The sequence below is a fragment of the Lampris incognitus genome, chromosome 3, assembly GCF_029633865.1.
Source record: "Lampris incognitus isolate fLamInc1 chromosome 3, fLamInc1.hap2, whole genome shotgun sequence".
Classification (NCBI taxonomy): Eukaryota; Metazoa; Chordata; class Actinopteri; order Lampriformes; family Lampridae; genus Lampris; species Lampris incognitus.
In genome coordinates this window covers 32,366,873-32,381,748 of record NC_079213.1, presented here as the reverse complement: position 1 = coordinate 32,381,748, position 14,876 = coordinate 32,366,873, and the positions used below count along the sequence as shown (strand labels likewise).

Genomic DNA, 14,876 nt, shown 5'->3' with positions numbered 1-14,876 from the left:
TGAACTTTGTGATATATTTTTTTTTTTTTGCTCTCCAAAAATTGTCAAACCACTTCTTTGCAGATGTTTTTTCAGAGAGACAGCCAGTCATTTATGCTTTTATTTTATTCAAGAGGAATTACTCTTTGTAATTGTGAAAAACGATTTGAATGACAACACACAGAAAAATTAAAACAAACGGATCTCAGGGTACTGAAGCGTACCATAATAAGTCCGCATGAGATGCAGTTTGGGATATGTACATACAGGTGTAGAGGTGTACCTCAGGGAAGGTACTCAGACACAGTAGAGTCCTATAACCAGTTAGCTGGTCTATTTAAAAAAAAAAAGAAAAAAAAGATGTCTGCGGGGTCAAGCCAGTTTTGAGAAGTCTTCGTAGGCAATCCCAGCCACCGTCTTTCCCTTCATTCGACCCTGAAGACGAGACAAACAACACAGACACACCACATACCCTTCTCACGTTAAATGACATAACACAAGAAGAAAAAGGGAACAAAAACACATTTAGTTTTGGCAACAATTTTGTACTCATCCCTTACAGAATCAAGTGTGAGCGTAGCACAGAAGTTCTTCTCGTCTATGCCATCCAACATGGCCTCTGTCTGCCGGTACTGGCCGTTCAGGATCAGAACCCGTTTACCTGCAAGCCACAGGGCAGACAGAGGGGCGATGCTGTTGAGGTAAATACTGCAACTGAGACTAGCAGATTGTAGGCTGAGGCTCATCTTGTGCCTGATCATCTCACAAGTGTACCTGGTGCAGGAATGACCGTCTCCAGGTGACTCTGGTCCAGTTTCAGTTTGTCTCCGGAGCTGATCACTCTCACCACGGCTGTGTACTTGTCCCGTACTTCCTACAGTAATTCATCCATAATGATTGGTAAACTTCCTAAGGCAGACGTATGCAAGACACCCCCCCCCCCACCTACTCTATATCCACAACACGTTACCTTGATGACTGCCTTCTTTTTGTGGTATTTCTCTCCCAGTCTCTTCGTGACAATTTTGACGACGATGTCCGGCTGCAGCCAATAGTCCGTTCTGACCGACTGCTTCTTCTGCTCCTCCATCTGTTGAAAAACAGATTGTCACTTTTCAGCACCCTCAGCTGCACTTAAGTCAGAAATGAAAGATGAAAATCGCATGTACAGATGCCTGTTTAAAAGTTTTATCTTGATTGACATTCACAAAAATTAAGGAACAAATAATGTTTGCAGGTCTGACAAGTGGAAAACTCTTGTTAAAGGTAAAGAAATGTTGGCTGTATGGTGTAATGGTGGAAAAAAAAATATTAGCATGATTTACATTCAAACTAATGTCTTTTGATTCTATCTAGCATTGGCATATCAATGAAAATAGCTAATCTACACATATCCAAATCATGAACATTTTCGTAGCGGCTCACTCTTAGGGCCCTGACCGTCGGCCAATGTTGGGCCATCGGTGAGCATCTATGACCCTAGTTTTTGCGGTGTGTTCTGCACCGTCGGCACTAGTCAGTCAAAGATGCCCTGTTGGCATCTTTCGACTGCTTCAGTATGTTGAATCAGCGGAGCCCATTGGTGAGAGAGCTCACTCTGATTGGCTGTTCATCTTAGCGAATCAGGGAACCTACGTGCTTGTTTGCCATCGGCTGTAGTCTTTGCGGTGTGTTCAAGTGCTAATTTTTGGCCCAGACGGCAGGCGACATGAGGCAACGCAACAGTCAGCCTTCATCACCACTAGTCAGTTTGGTGTGTCTGGGTCCTTAATGGTCATTGACGGATGCAGCGTTAGTGAGGAAAATGACCCAGGCGTTTACGTCTTCAACAAGCAGCCAGATGCAGGAGAAAAAAGGTAGCTAACAATGAGACTAAAGAAGTAAAGTAAAGCAATGGGGAAGATGCTGAGAAAACAGCATCAGTTTCATTTCAAACTGATGAGAGGTTATTCCCCAATACAGGTATTGCTGTGTGTGTGTCAGTAAATTGACCATGAAAAAAAGTTGTCATTCCAACCGCACGCCTCACCATTGTCACACTTCCCTCATGTATATCCTGCACCACTCCTACATACTGCTCTGCAACTTCCGACTTACTCATACAATACCACACCTCCTCTCTCGGCACCCTGTCATATGCTTTCTCTAAATCCTTCGTGGGTATCTCTAATCAGATGATATGTTGGAGAGTGAGCTAGTGTCCGGAGAGATGTTTCCAGGATGATGCACATGTACATTTATTCTCCACATGTCTCTGTCAAAAGCCATGAGTATTTGAGCGAAATAATATACTCCCACCTATTCATACCCTGGTAAAGAGCTTCAGCTAAGTCACAAACCTTTATCCTCACGCACCAGATTCAAACGTTGTGCACAATCAGTGCATGGAGATTCATCTCAGTGTGAGAGGGTAGGAAACTCCAACCTACCTCAATGATCTCATCCAGGGCAGATTTCTTCTTCTTCTCCTTGGACTCTGGATGGGAAGATATCTCTTTCCTTTTGGATGAAGCTCCTGCTTTCAGGGCACTTAAACCCAGGACAGTGCTACAGGGTGTAACAAGAATCAAGCTTTAGACAAATATACACCGAATACATTTCGCTCTATTGGTTACATACCACATTTTCTAACCTGCAAAAGAGTATGTACCTTGGTTTTGAAGGGCCAGCTCCAGAGGAACAGGTGGCCAGGTTGAAGGCAACTGAGGTAAACACACAAAAAGCAAATTAGCGTCCAGGAACACAAATATGACTGTCTAACATTTTCTTAATAGCAAACTTTGACAGATTAGGCTTTAATAAGAAAGTACATGTATGCATTATTTCACGCTGATGTCAGTCAAGTCTTTAGGTCAGTGTAACTGAGTCTCAGTCAAAATCTAACATTACAGATAACCATTGAAGCCATCCCACACCCTTAAAAGAATGAGGAGAAAAAAACGCCATATTGTTCTAATAATCACTGTACAGCAGTGTTTCTTAACCGGGGGTCCGCGGACCCCTAGTGGTCTGTGGTGTAATTGCAAGGGGTCCGGGAAAATAAAATATCTTTTAAAAAAAAAGATCCTATGACATTTATAGAAATAGGATTATTTTACTCAAATGTGACTGAGACCTTTATCTGCCTAAACTATAAAGGGTAACAGGACTTTTTTCTCTAATTACTTCCTTTTCACAAGTGTCATTTATTGTATTTTAATAAGAGATCTCGCTCCTGTTTGCATTGTTAAAAGTTACTGCATAAAAATTCTGTTGTTACATATATCTGAAAGTTACTGAATACATATTCTGTTTTATTACATATATCTGAAAGTTACTGCATAAGAATTCTGTTTTGTTAACTATATCTAAGTTACAACTGAAAACTCTTATTTTTGCCCCAAAGAGTGAATAAATGCTATAATGCAATTTAAAATGCAGTTTCTACTTTTTCTATCAAATTGCAACCCCCCTCCCCCAAGATCAGGTGGAGGGGTCCTCAGGGCAGATCACAAATACGCAGGGGTCCAGGACCCCAAAAAGGTTGAGAACCACTGCTGTAGAGCAACTTTGATGTTTAGATAATTGCTATACAGCTGTAAGAGGCCCTGTTGGCTTTAATGCTTTAAGTAATTAGCCAATTCATCCATCCATCCATTATCCAAACCACTTATCCTGCTCTCAGGGTCGCGGGGATGCTGGAGCCTATCCCAGCAGTCATTGAGTGGCAGGCGGGGAGACACCCTGGACAGGCTGCCAGGCCATCACACAGCCGATTATCAATTTACATCATTAATACATTTCAACATAGGAAAGGGCACATGACAGAGTTGTTGCTCTGGCATTAAAAAATAAAACAAAAACAAACAAACCTCTCTCTTCTTCATTTTCTCGCTTGAGCTCTGTGAACACTGGAGCTTCCTGGGAAACAAAGTACAACATGATGTTTGATAGCAATGTATGTTCTGTGCCAAACTAAGCTGTAAAAAGGAAACACATTCTTTATTCAAGTATAGACTCCAAAAATAATAGTAATCAATGTGCCTTGCTGGGTGGAGGAGAGTGGTCCTCACCTCTGGCTCCTTGCCAGTAAGGCCTCGCCGGACCTGATCCTCAATAAACTTGGCGCTTCGCTCTTCATCATCCAGGTCCTGCTTCTTTTTCTTCTCCTGCTCTTCTTGTCGCCGAATTGTCTCTGGATCACGGTCGATGTACTGGATGTACCATCCTTTGGGCGTCTCATCGACCTTGCAAAAACCTGGACGTAGAATCAAAGAGTTACTACTTAGTTAAAATAACTTGCAAATCTTTTTTTCCTTGAACATAAATAAACCTGATTAACAAACATGGCACAAAAACTGCAGTCTTCAAAGGATATCGGCAGCCTTTTGAATCTGAATGGTGTGTGTTCTCCACAACGGCTCCAAACAATTGTGTTTTGTGTTAAAATGTGACAAATACAATTGTCTGACCTAATGTCAGAGCTTTATTCAATGACTAGACATTCCAAACCATTTGACAATAGACATAATCTTTCTCACATTAGTGGGGGCAATCTTTTACCATGACAAGCTAAACATGGCACAACAAGTGTTTATGCAGAGTACCTGTACAAACTGACATATTGTGGAAAACTGACATATAGTGGAGAATGGAATAAACAGCGTGACACTGTATAGTCACGCTGGTAAACAAACACGTGTACGATTTCTCAACCCACCTTCTTTACCCAGCCACTTGGTAAAGTCTGTAAGCGTCTCCCACTGTGTGGAGTTCATATGGATGTGCTCCCTGTCACTGATGTACTCATTGTAGACAATGTTGTTGTGCACTCGTTTGGTTCCTACAGAAGGAGGAGGAGGAGGAGGAGGAGAAAGGAAACAACGGTTTCTGAGTGTAACCTATACTACATTCAAAACAGAACTACAACGTCCCCATTCATCTGTGGGAGAACCAGCCTCACCAAAGCGTCTTCTGAGCAGCTCCAAAAAATCACCTTTGAACTCCCTGGGAAAAGACGACATTTGAATATATCCACCCGGTATTATTATACCATATTATTTTAGTAACATTCGCATGAATTGTGCTTACTCTGAGAAATAATCCATGAACTGGTTTGGATTTTCCGAAGCTAATAACAGCTGTCTCTGATGGGACTCAGACATGCAGTGACACTTGAAACCGTTCTGTTGGGGGAAAAAAGGCAAAATATGAAAGAAAAGAAAACAGTCGAAATAAACAAAGACGTGAACACAACACGAAGTCGAACTCACCTCATCCCGGCATTGCTTTTGACACATCTGACAATACCATCTCAACTTCTGAAGACCTTTGGCTTTTATCCTGTTGCTTATCGCCTTGGGACTGAGGAAATCTGCTTTGCCCATTGTGACAAACCAAACAATGAAAGGAGAACGAGGACACTACCCGATCGACCAAGCCAAAAAAAAGCAAAATATTCCGCACGACTTGCGTGCACAGTGGCGTGCCCCCCGCTACTGAGCTAAACACTTCCGCATGTCTTACGTCACATCTCGCCGTGCGCGTAAAACAACGCGAGAACTTGGTCCGTCTCGCCGCTCACTTGCGCTTGCGCAGTCCTGCGTGTCTGACCTTCATAGAAGTAACCATGTTCGCCAGGACCAGCGCGGCGGTGTTTGTCCCACAATGGTAACGTTTATTTAATCCTCAGATAAACCTTTTGAGTTGCGGGGTGTGTGGGTTTACTTCAGTTATGCCACGAAAACGAAGTCCTCAAGATTTGATGGCGATAAATCCGGTTGTTCATTGGCAAGGACGCGCTAGCCTGCAGGCCGCGACCAGGGTGACAGCAGGCGTCGCGGTGCAGAATGAGTAGCTTGCTAACTTCACCGGCTTAAGCGAAGCTAAATGAACATTCGCCAAATTGACACTTAATTGCTTGTACGCTTAATGATTTTTGGTGAAGTAGCGGTGGATGCTCGTTTCAATGCAAAATGATCATTAGATCCCCTCACAGCTGAGTATACTAGGTACTGCTGTATAGCCACTGCTGTAACGTGCCCCATTGTAGCCCCCTTCCCATAGCGTTGTGTTGGCACGTAAAGTCGCCGTATTACATTAAGCTGGGAATTTCATTTACCTCTCAACGTATGCCAGTTACTAATAGCGTAATAGTTGTTGCAAAAACATGTAAAGAAAAAGAATTGTTTTCTGTAAATGATCCGATCGTATTCTTCCCGTTCGCAGTGGGCAGGTCAGGAACATGGCTACCTTGAAGGACAGTAAGTAGTTTTGTCTGGAAATGTCATTGCACTGTAACTGAGTACATCCCTCTGTGGTTGTGTTGCTTATGGTGAATACGTTTCACTAAGATGTGGGCATGATGAAGCATGCGAGTGATCAATATCAGTTTTTAGATTGTAACGTGGTATGAAGTGTTAAAACGCAGAACTGGTCTTGATTTACTGTACTTTCACATAAGCAATGCATTTAACTAAATCCATGTGTTAGTTAGCACTAACGTATGGATTTTGTAGCAAGTGCCATTTTTTAAATGATCAACCGAGTTTTTCTATTATTAATATCCATGCTGGGTATGTTAAGTGGTGTTGTTTTTCTTTAGTCACCATACGGTTGAAGTCCATCAAGAACATCCAGAAAATCACCAAGTCCATGAAGATGGTGGCTGCTGCCAAGTATGCCCGCGCCGAGCGCCAGCTGAAGCCCGCCCGTGTCTATGGCACTGGGGCCCTGGGTCAGTCAACTATGTCTTGACATTTAGGAACTTCACATTTTATCAAAGAATTGGCACAACTGTGATGGCGCAGTGTTAATCTGCTTACAAAGAGAGTCGCTCTTGATAAATCGTGTCTTGAATGAAAAGACGCACGCATGCTGACAATCCGCCATGTTGTGTCTCTGCCCCACAGCTCTGTATGAGAAGGCTGACATCCAAGCACCAGAAGAAAAGGTCGCCAAGCACCTGATCATTGGTGTGTCTTCCGACCGTGGTCTCTGTGGCGCCATCCATTCTGGTGTTGCTAAAGCCATTAAGGCTGAGATTGCCAACCTCACCGGTGCTGGCAAGGAGGTCATGGTGGTCAACGTGGGAGACAAGCTTAGGGGCCTGCTGCATAGGTACTAGAAGAAAAAGATCCTCCATATCCTTTTTCTGGTAGCGTGGCTCAAGAGGATGATTTGGTTTGAATTAATTTTGACTTGGATTTGGCCTTGGGTCAAGAATTTGAGCCCTCTTTTGCTACAGAGTAAACTTATATTAAATTTCCCCAGTGACAGGTGAGCTTTACCATCATGTAGCTAGCATTTCATGTCAAAATGCGTGTTAGTGTGATTTCCTTTTTTCAACTCTGCTGATGGAACAATTATTGCCAATATAAACAACATGGGTTTTGATGGGAAGTTCTGTTCAACCCATCTTTGACATAAGTGTAAACCAGTTTGCACTTCTACTTTGCCATAGTAAAAAGTTATTTAACTTTTACATGATTACATTTCCAAAACATTTTTGGAGTAGTTGCTTTGTTGTGTGATGCATGTGTCTGGCAGAGTTAATTGCTCAAATGCAAATAGCTTAATGTTGAAATGTTTTTTTTTTCAATAAGTTTGTCCTTATGAATCATTTGATTTCAAATGAGTTACAAGTCAGCTGTATAATATGTATATAGCACAATAAATTACTTGTACGTGCCATATGACCATGACTGAGGTTCTCATGTCATGGCCATAGCAGTAGTGCTGAGTTTGCCACATGGAGGTGGTAGTATTCAATATTTGTTGTTGGTGTTGTAACCTCCAGTGAACCCTTAGAATTTTTTATTTTTTAAAATGTTTTTTTGGACATTTATCAGAATCGGAATACTTTATTTATCCCCGAGTCGAAATTGAGTAAGACTTCACATCATATTTAAGACTTCACATCGTCTTGGTAAATGTTGAATATGAGTCGAGGTGATTATTCTTTTTTTTTTATGATCATGCTCAAACTGTCTCATCAGGACTCATGGACAGCACATCATGCTGAACTGCAAGGAAGTGGGCCGCAAGCCTCCCACCTTCAGTGATGCTTCCATCATTGCCACTGAGCTGCTCAACTCTGGATACGAGTTTGATAAAGGGTCCATCATCTTTAACAGATTTAGGTTTGGAGAGCCATGTGTTTCTTCATTTTTCAGTTTACCATGATGTGTAAAATGATTGGAGCTGTACATCAGTTTTTTGTGATCAACTGTAGGTCTCTCCTTCCTCTTCATGCAGGTCTGTTATCTCATACAAAACAGACAAAAAGCCTGTGTTTTCCAATGATACCGTTGCCAATTCAGGTATGTTTGTGATCCAGGACATAATGTAAATGTCAAACTGAATTTTGAGAATTTAAAAGGAGAAAAAAAAATCTCTTGACGTTCATCAATGCAAAATTTCTCTTCCCCACCTGACAGAGAATATGGGCATATATGATGATATTGATGCCGATGTCCTGAGGAACTACCAGGAGTTTGCCCTGGTCAACATCATCTACTTCAGCATGAAGGAGTCCACCACCAGTGAGCAGAGTGCCAGGATGACCGCTATGGACAGCGCCAGCAAGAATGCCTGTAAGGACTGTTCATCACCGTCATCACAACTGCTTGCGTCTCCGCCATCCCATCTTTCAGTGACATTTTCTCTAATGTTACTTTTGACTTGCAGCAAATGCCAGTAGTTTTATGCTTTTTAAGACCTTAGATATCAAGTGAAATGTTGTGCTAGAGGATTTTTTTATTTTTTATTTATTTATGATTTTTCCCTTTTTTCTCCCAATTTAGTGGCCAATCGATCCCTATTTTAGTTCAAACACCCACCCTCGTACTGCATGCGTTTGCCAACTGCATCTCTCTGGCCTGGCAGTCTCGAAGGAGACGCCTCGCCACCTTCGTGACAAGGCGAATCCAGACCGAACCACTGCTTTTTCCGACACACACAGAGACGCATTCATGTGACGAACACAAGCCGACTCTGCCCCCCTCCCGAAGACAGCGTTGCCAATTATTGCTGCTTCATCGAGTCCGGCCATAGTCGGATCTGACGAGATCGAGGCACGAACCCCGGTCCCCAGTGGGCAACTGCATCGACACAAAGCTGATGCTTAGACCGCTACACCAACGCGGACCCAGTGCTAGAGGGTTTAAATTGTTTCAGAGGTCTTCTACGATGTAGCTCATGAAAGGTTTTTAACTTACAGAAGACCCCTTAAGGTTGGCGCTTTGGGTCAATGTGAAACTTGGATTTTTTTTCCCTACCTGGATGTGACTGGCTTGAACAATCTTAAAAGGAACTTGCAGAAACCCGTAGTTGTCCTGAAGAAGGGTGTCTCACATCGTGGGCAAAGCGTTTTTATTACTAATGTCATTAGTTTTGTATTTTCGTCCCCAGTGCTGGTTATATTTGGTTCTAACGGACCGTTTCTCCCCGTAGCTGAGATGATTGACAAGCTGACCCTCACCTTCAACCGTACCAGACAGGCTGTCATCACCAAGGAGCTCATTGAGATCATCTCTGGAGCCGCTGCTCTGTAAGTATTTTCAAAATCCCTATTATCTCCCCTTCTGTCACCTTTTTCCTGTCCTTTCTCCTCCACTTCTTTTTTTTTTTTGTTCTGCTCACAATGGCCCCTCTCTCTTGGCTTGTGCTGTTCATTTTCAGATTTCCTATGAATGTCTCCCACCTTTTTTTTAATTCCTTATTCATTCCACTAACTTTTTTGACCTCAAGACCTTTTTTCTTCTTTTTTTGTAAAAGCTTTCCCTCAAATAATGCATGTCATTTAATTTCCAAAAGCCCTCCAATTCTTTCATTGCTAATTCTCCTTTCTGACCTGATCTGCTCCCTCTCACCCTTTGGTGAACCCAGGACCTGAGGCAGGTATTAACAGACGAGGTAACTTTCTTCAGGAAGTAGATGGGCGTCGTAACCTTAACATCCCTTGCAGGCTAGCTGGAGATTATCCGTTGTAGTTGTGTGTGACGCTTAAATTCCCGTTTTGGAGAATTTAGACTAGATTCCTCTTAGGTTTTCATTTTGTCTGCCATCGTCCTCAACTTTGGCTTTAAGGGACTGTTTTGGTAAGCCATTCTTACTTTTCCATTTTCTTGTGTCTTTGCAGATAATTGGGCGAGAGGTCACCCCATTTTTTTGTTGCCAGGGACTCTGGTATATGTGCTTCAAAGTACTTCAGACGGCTGTCGTCAAGAGTTTATGAACATTTGTGTCTCTTATTTGTAAAATACATGGAAAAAATAAACCTCCTACAGAGAAAATGACCCCTTTTCAGTTGTCCCATCTGTTTTAACTCCCAATAAATGCTTACGACCATAAGAACATGAGTGTTGAGTGGATGCTTTGACCCACATCCAGTTTATGGAGCTATGCTATTTATGTTAAAGTTGCCTTACCGTCAGTGAATGTAAAAGTTACTTTTATGTATGTAATGGAAGTAATCAACTGAAATGGAGTGGAGCGGTGTAAAATCCCGGTTACCATCATGGACAACAAACTGACATTTGGAGCGGTCAGTGAGCGCATGCCCAATGTCGGTCGAGGCTGCTGTTTCCAGGCTCAGGAGACTGGATGTGAATGAGTCGGTCCTCTGCGTGTTACACTTGCCTCGTTGAGTCGGTGCTGACCTTTAGTTAAGCAGCATGGTATGGCTCTTTCAGCAACATCTGGAAGATTAGGCTGGGGAGGGGGATATTGCAGAGTGGTCAAATCAATAGGGAAGAAAGCGAAGGCGCTTTATAAGGAGACCACATTCAAGAAGGCTATAATGGCTCTTCCAAAGCATCCCTTAAATCCTCACTTGGAGACTCTTCCATCAGGGGGCAGGCTGAGGTCTTTACCAGATGCTGAAACAGCTTTGTGTGGATGCTAAATAACAGCGACACAAATTATTACAGCTTATTTTTTTTACTACATTAGTGAAGTACTATAATATTGTAATAGTATAGTATGATAGCATTAATAAAGTATATTAAGGTTAGAATATTAGTATGATTTACATATAATCATTATGATATAGTTGAATAATTAAGGTATTTTTGTTTATCTGCCTCAGACTTGACATAACAGAAGATATTGAGCTCCGTTTGGAAAAATAAAGTCATGCCATTCTAAAATAAATTATTGGTGTCATGATTAACAGCACTTTGTTGTTGTCAGGCTGTGGAAATTACTCCAGGATCACTGTTTTATTTAAGATACTTTTTTTTGCCATATTTTAGCCCTTATTCCATAGGATGTTGACTGGATAGAAAACGGGGAAGGGGGAAGACAGCAGGGGAAGAAGTCAAGTGAATACAGAATACACTTTGTCATTTGTACATACATACAATGAAATTCACTCTGCATTTAACCCATCCTAGCTGTGTAGCAAGGAGCAGTGGGCAGCCGCTGTGCAGCACCTGGGGAATGGTTTACTATTGGTTTACCCTTTCCGGGTACTGACAGCTGGATAGACTGTCCACAGGGATTTGAATTCAGAGTTACCTTCTCCTAGCCTTTGCCTAAAGAGGCATCAACCCACAAGGCAGTAGGTGGATTTGAAATCAGAGTTCCCTTCTCCTATCCCAATGTGTTGGCTGGACTGGGCACCATGGGAAGTACCATACAGGCATGCAGGAGGACCAGATCTATCAGTAGGGACGTTGTCCTTAGCCAAAGGGCCCTTGCTGTGGTAAGGTGCTACCCCTCTACAGCCTGCGGTTGCAGTTTGGCGTCTTACCCAGGACCTGAAGTGAGCAATACGGGATTCGAAACCGTGACGCTATAATTACATCTTTGCATCATACGGTGTATGTAGAAAAACTTGTTTTGCGCCGTTTGCAGCACTTTCGACTGGAAACGGACGAGGTTTCCCACCTGAAATTTGCCAATATGATAAACTCGCTGAAATCCAATTTTTCAAAGGTTCTGAACCACCGCGACTACTAGAGGTTCGTAATCATACACTCATAACTAGGGTTGGGTATTGGCAAGGACCTCGCGATACGATATGCAACACAACACATGGGTCAGGATACAATTGTATCACGATACATTGCGATACGATACATATTGCGATACATTGCAATAGTCTAAATAATACTGAACATTTAAAAATGTAGCTTAAAATACTACTTGCTGATTACCACCTGGGTAGTCTTAATATGTATGTCACATTACATTTTGACAACTCGGTGGACAAATTGAGTCAAAACTAATTCAAAATTTTCCATTCCTGTTTATTAGAATGGTATTTGCGTTGCACAGTGCACACTGTCACTGAACACACTGAACTGAAATGTAGACGCCATAACATCATATGAAAATAAAGTGTGCATATTAAGTATTCTCGTTGTGTCACAGAACACACTGAACTCAACTGCATTGTAGACGCCACAACATCAAAAATAAAGTGCATATTAAGTAAGCCTTATTGCGTCACTGAACACATTGAAAAGCGCTATCTAAAATCTAACTTAATTGATTGATTGATTGAACTGAAATATGTTTAAAATGTGAATTTACGATACAAGGGGCTGAAAAATCAGTTAAGTATCGGGAAAACTATGGCGACAGAATAGTGCCAAAAAGAACTCGCGCGATAAAACATGCATTCGGGCGTATTGTAGAGCCGAAGGAACGGAGAAGACCGTAGGTTCACACTTTAGCCGTGTAGGCAACTTTCTTTAATCCACGGTAAATCAGAGAGACAACCAAACCACAGCTCGACTGAGCGGAGGTGGCAAGAATCCCCAGAAAACTGGCTGGACAACCATAACTTAACCCTGCGTTAACCTGCCAGGGCAACCATGACTTAACCCTTAGTTCCTGGGTTGAATTCTGTCCCCAATACATGTCCACCACATGAGCCCCCCCCAGAATTCGCCCTAGTAATCGAAGTCAGGCAGGCGCGGGGGGACGACAGGCCGTCCGTGGCGGCTCCGGATAACAGGGGCCGGAGTGTCTCCGGGAGGCATTGACGCGGGCCTGTGGAGGTCGGCCTGAGGAGCAGAAGAGGCAGCTCGGGCCTCCACAGGGGGAGGAGGCGGAGCCGGGGGACGACCGCGACGAGGAGGTTGGGCTAACTCCAACGGCTGCGTCAAGTCCAGGTGTGCGGGTTTAACTCGGTCCACTGAAACATGCTCGGCCGTGCCCCCAAAATCCACCACCAGGTGCTTAGTTCCCCGTTCCAGGACACGGAAGGGGCCGTCATAAGGGGGTTGCAGAGGGGGGCGGTGTGCGTCGTGACGGATGAACACGTAGTCCGCTGACTGCAGACCTGGGGGCACCTGGGACACCGGCGCGCCGTGTTGGGCGGTAGGGACGGGTGTGAAAGCTCTGACCCCGTCCAGCAAGGAGGCTCGTTGGTCCACAGCTGACCAGGGACGCGTTGCATTGGGCATGAAATCGCCTGGGACTCGCAGCGGCGTGCCGTACACCAGCTCCGCAGAGGAGGCTTGTAGGTCTTCCTTCGGGGCGGTCCGCAGGCCCAGCATGACCCATGGGAGCTTGTCGACCCAGTTGCAGTCCTTGAGAGTAGCCCGAAGCGCAGCCTTCATGGACCGGTGGAAGCGCTCACATAGGCCGTTCGCCTGAGGGTGGTAGGCGGTAGTGCGATGAAGCTTGACGCCCAGAGCCTCACCCACAGCATTCCATAGCTCTGAGGTAAACTGTGGCCCACGGTCAGATGAAAGGTCGGAAGGCGTACCGAAACGTGAGACCCACGACCCAATAAAAGCCCGGGCCACATCAGCAGACGTCGTGGATGCCAGGGGAACAGCTTCAGGCCAGCGCGTAGTCCTGTCCACCACAGTGAAGAGGTAGGTGAACCCCTGGGAGGGGGGTAGGGGACCAACCAGGTCGACGTGGACATGGTCAAATCGTCTCTCCGGCACTGCGAAGCGTTCCAGGGGCGCCTTAATGTGGCGGTGTATCTTAGCCCGCTGACAGGCAACACACGAGTCGGCCCACGCTTTCACGTCTCTCTTAAGTCCCTCCCACACAAACTTAGCAGAGGTCAGGCGCACGGATGGCTTACCGCCTGGATGAGAGAGGCCGTGCACAGCTTCAAATACGGGGCGTCTCCAGCTGTGCGGGACGATGGGCCTGGGCTGTCCTGTGGAGATGTCACACAGGAGGGTGACACCTGTGTCGCTGAAAGGAACGTCCTGCAGGCGGAGCCCCGTGTCGGAGGCCCGGGGACGGAGGATGCTCGGGTCCGTGGCCTGGTCAGCGGCCATCTGTGCATAGTCAAGGCCTAGGTGGACCGCTCCAATCACTGCCCTAGAGAGGCAGTCAGCTACCTGGTTAGACTTACCAGCGACGTGCTGGATGTCGGTAGTGAATTCCGAAATGTAGGAGAGTTGTCGCTGCTGGCGAGCGGACCATGGCTCGGCCGTCTTGGACATGGCAAACGTGAGGGGCTTGTGGTCCACGTACGCAGTAAACTCGCGGCCCTCTAGCAGGAAACGGAAATGCCGGACGGCAAGCCAGAGACCGAGGAGTTCCCTGTCAAAAGTACTATACTTGCACTCTCGGGGTGTAAGCTGGCGACTGAAAAAGGCCAAAGGCTGCCAAGCCCCCCCCCCCCACTGTTCGTGAACCGCACCAACAGCATAGTCCGATGCATCCGTGGTTATGGAAATAGGCGCTGTAGGTGAAGGATGCGCTAGCAGGGTAGCCTGGGAGAGCGCAGCTTTAGTCTCGGTGAACGCACGGTCCCGCTCTGCTGTCCAGTCGACCGCCTGGTTGGGGGACATGCCTTTCAGCGCCTCGTACAGTGGCCGGATGATAAAGGCGGCTCGGGGAATGAAGCGATGGTAGAATGTCACCATCCCGATGAACTCCCTGAGCGCACGAGCTGTTTGGGGGCGCGGAAAGGCCGCCACCGCTTCCACCTTTGA

General features: G+C 45.0%; 2 protein-coding genes across 3 annotated transcripts; one reads left to right on the top strand and one right to left on the bottom strand.

Moving 5' to 3' along the window:
* Positions 1 to 108: 108 nt before the first annotated feature.
* Positions 109 to 5,461, bottom strand: kin (Kin17 DNA and RNA binding protein). The gene is made up of 12 exons (XM_056275956.1): positions 5,232 to 5,461; positions 5,050 to 5,144; positions 4,922 to 4,965; positions 4,679 to 4,801; positions 4,032 to 4,216; positions 3,831 to 3,879; positions 2,630 to 2,681; positions 2,409 to 2,526; positions 950 to 1,069; positions 754 to 853; positions 540 to 640; positions 109 to 414 (listed from the first exon to the last, which is right to left on the bottom strand). The coding sequence occupies exons 1-12, from the start codon at positions 5,343 to 5,345 to the stop codon at positions 352 to 354; spliced, it is 1,164 nt and encodes a 387-aa protein (XP_056131931.1). The 5' UTR covers positions 5,346 to 5,461; the 3' UTR covers positions 109 to 351.
* Positions 5,462 to 5,547: 86 nt separating this feature from the next.
* On the top strand, positions 5,548 to 10,317 carry atp5f1c (ATP synthase F1 subunit gamma). 2 transcript variants are annotated; one of them, XM_056277203.1, is made up of 9 exons: positions 5,548 to 5,628; positions 6,187 to 6,221; positions 6,563 to 6,694; positions 6,870 to 7,077; positions 7,956 to 8,099; positions 8,215 to 8,279; positions 8,397 to 8,552; positions 9,412 to 9,508; positions 10,100 to 10,317. In XM_056277203.1, the coding sequence occupies exons 1-9, from the start codon at positions 5,588 to 5,590 to the stop codon at positions 10,101 to 10,103; spliced, it is 882 nt and encodes a 293-aa protein (XP_056133178.1). In that variant the 5' UTR covers positions 5,548 to 5,587; the 3' UTR covers positions 10,104 to 10,317. The 2 variants fall into 2 exon arrangements, with proteins under 2 accessions (XP_056133178.1, XP_056133179.1); XM_056277204.1 differs by lacking the exon at positions 10,100 to 10,317 and having other exon boundaries at positions 9,412 to 9,512.
* Positions 10,318 to 14,876: the final 4,559 nt, after the last annotated feature.

Coding starts and splice junctions, on each gene's coding strand:
- kin (XM_056275956.1), bottom strand. CDS start 5,345: ATGGGCAAAGCAGATTTCCTCAGTCCCAAGGCGATAAGCAACAGGATA. Junction 1,070..2,408: donor CCCTGGATGAGATCATTGAG/GTAGGTTGGAGT, acceptor GTTTTTCAACAG/ATGGAGGAGCAGAAGAAGCA. Junction 854..949: donor AAAAGAAGGCAGTCATCAAG/GTAACGTGTTGT, acceptor GAATTACTGTAG/GAAGTACGGGACAAGTACAC.
- atp5f1c (XM_056277203.1), top strand. CDS start 5,588: ATGTTCGCCAGGACCAGCGCGGCGGTGTTTGTCCCACAATG. Junction 6,695..6,869: donor CTATGGCACTGGGGCCCTGG/GTCAGTCAACTA, acceptor TCTGCCCCACAG/CTCTGTATGAGAAGGCTGAC. Junction 7,078..7,955: donor CTTAGGGGCCTGCTGCATAG/GTACTAGAAGAA, acceptor CTGTCTCATCAG/GACTCATGGACAGCACATCA.